The sequence below is a fragment of the Camelina sativa genome, chromosome 3 (genome assembly GCF_000633955.1).
Source record: "Camelina sativa cultivar DH55 chromosome 3, Cs, whole genome shotgun sequence".
Taxonomy (NCBI): domain Eukaryota; kingdom Viridiplantae; phylum Streptophyta; class Magnoliopsida; order Brassicales; family Brassicaceae; genus Camelina; species Camelina sativa.
This window is the reverse complement of record NC_025687.1, coordinates 21879425-21880309: the sequence shown is the minus strand read 5'-3', so window position 1 is coordinate 21880309 and position 885 is coordinate 21879425. Positions and strand designations below refer to the sequence as shown.

Here is an 885-nt window from a genome sequence, read left to right as displayed (position 1 = left end):
TCAAGCGTCGGAGTCAGCCGCAAAGCCTTTCGTCTCGGCAAATTCGTACAAGACATCAACGCTCTAAGATCCTCCAGATGGGATTCGAATCGCGACCTCGTATTGATTCTGATCGCTTACGGCGGCGAAGGATTGTACTATTTCGTCGAACAGTTCATATGGCTGACGAAATCGGGATTGATCGACGCGAAACACTCGAAATGGCTTCAGAAGATCAGCGCTTGGGCTGAATTGGTTGGGTATGTTGGTAGCGTTTCGATGAAGGTTAGGGATTTGAGGAAATTGAGAGAGGAAGAGACTTGTGTTGCTTCGACGATTGAGATCTCGGTTTCTAGAGGGATAGCTTGTGATGGTGAAGATGAGAAGATGAAGATGATTAAGGGGAAGAAGACGTTGAAGGTTTTGTCTATTATGCAGGATCTTGCTGATGGGTTGATGACGATTTCGGATATTGGTGATGGTAAAGGAGTGTTATCGGCTCCGAGTGTGGTTTCTTCTGCAGGTTTGTTTTCAGCTATTGTTAGTACTCATAAGAACTGGGTTTCTTGTTGATGTTGTTCATCATTCGTTTTCGAATAAAGGTTTTGTTTTGATACACTGTTCCGTCTCAATTTCAATGAATGATTCAGTTAAGTAGAAAGCTTTGAGAGAGTGAGAATAGAAAATGGGGTTTGAACTAAGACACAGCTAATCTAGATATAAACAGAGTTGAGGGCAATACATGATTTTAAATCAGAAAATATCCAAATTTGGAAGCAATACAAACAGAGAGTAGTAGAAGAGTGGGCGTATAAAAGCCTGTTAAAAAATGAAATAAGAGATGGAAGAGACTGATGATGGAATCTGTTTTGGAACTCCCTTACAAAGATGAACCGTAAGGGGGGG

General features: G+C 41.7%; 2 protein-coding genes across 2 annotated transcripts in view; one reads left to right on the top strand and one right to left on the bottom strand.

Annotated features, from left to right (window-relative positions):
• Window positions 1–597, top strand: part of LOC104779189 (peroxisomal membrane protein 11A-like) — a 5215-nt gene extending 4618 nt beyond the window's left edge. The window contains exon 2 of the mRNA XM_010503566.1: window positions 6–597. Coding sequence (XP_010501868.1) covers window positions 6–552 — 547 coding nt within the window. The 3' untranslated portion in view covers window positions 553–597. The remainder of the gene's footprint in view (window positions 1–5) is intronic.
• Window positions 728–885, bottom strand: part of LOC104779188 (deSI-like protein At4g17486) — a 3279-nt gene continuing 3121 nt past the window's right edge. Inside the window, exon 6 of the mRNA XM_019240639.1 lies at window positions 728–798. Within this exon, the coding sequence (XP_019096184.1) occupies window positions 728–798 (71 nt within the window). The remainder of the gene's footprint in view (window positions 799–885) is intronic.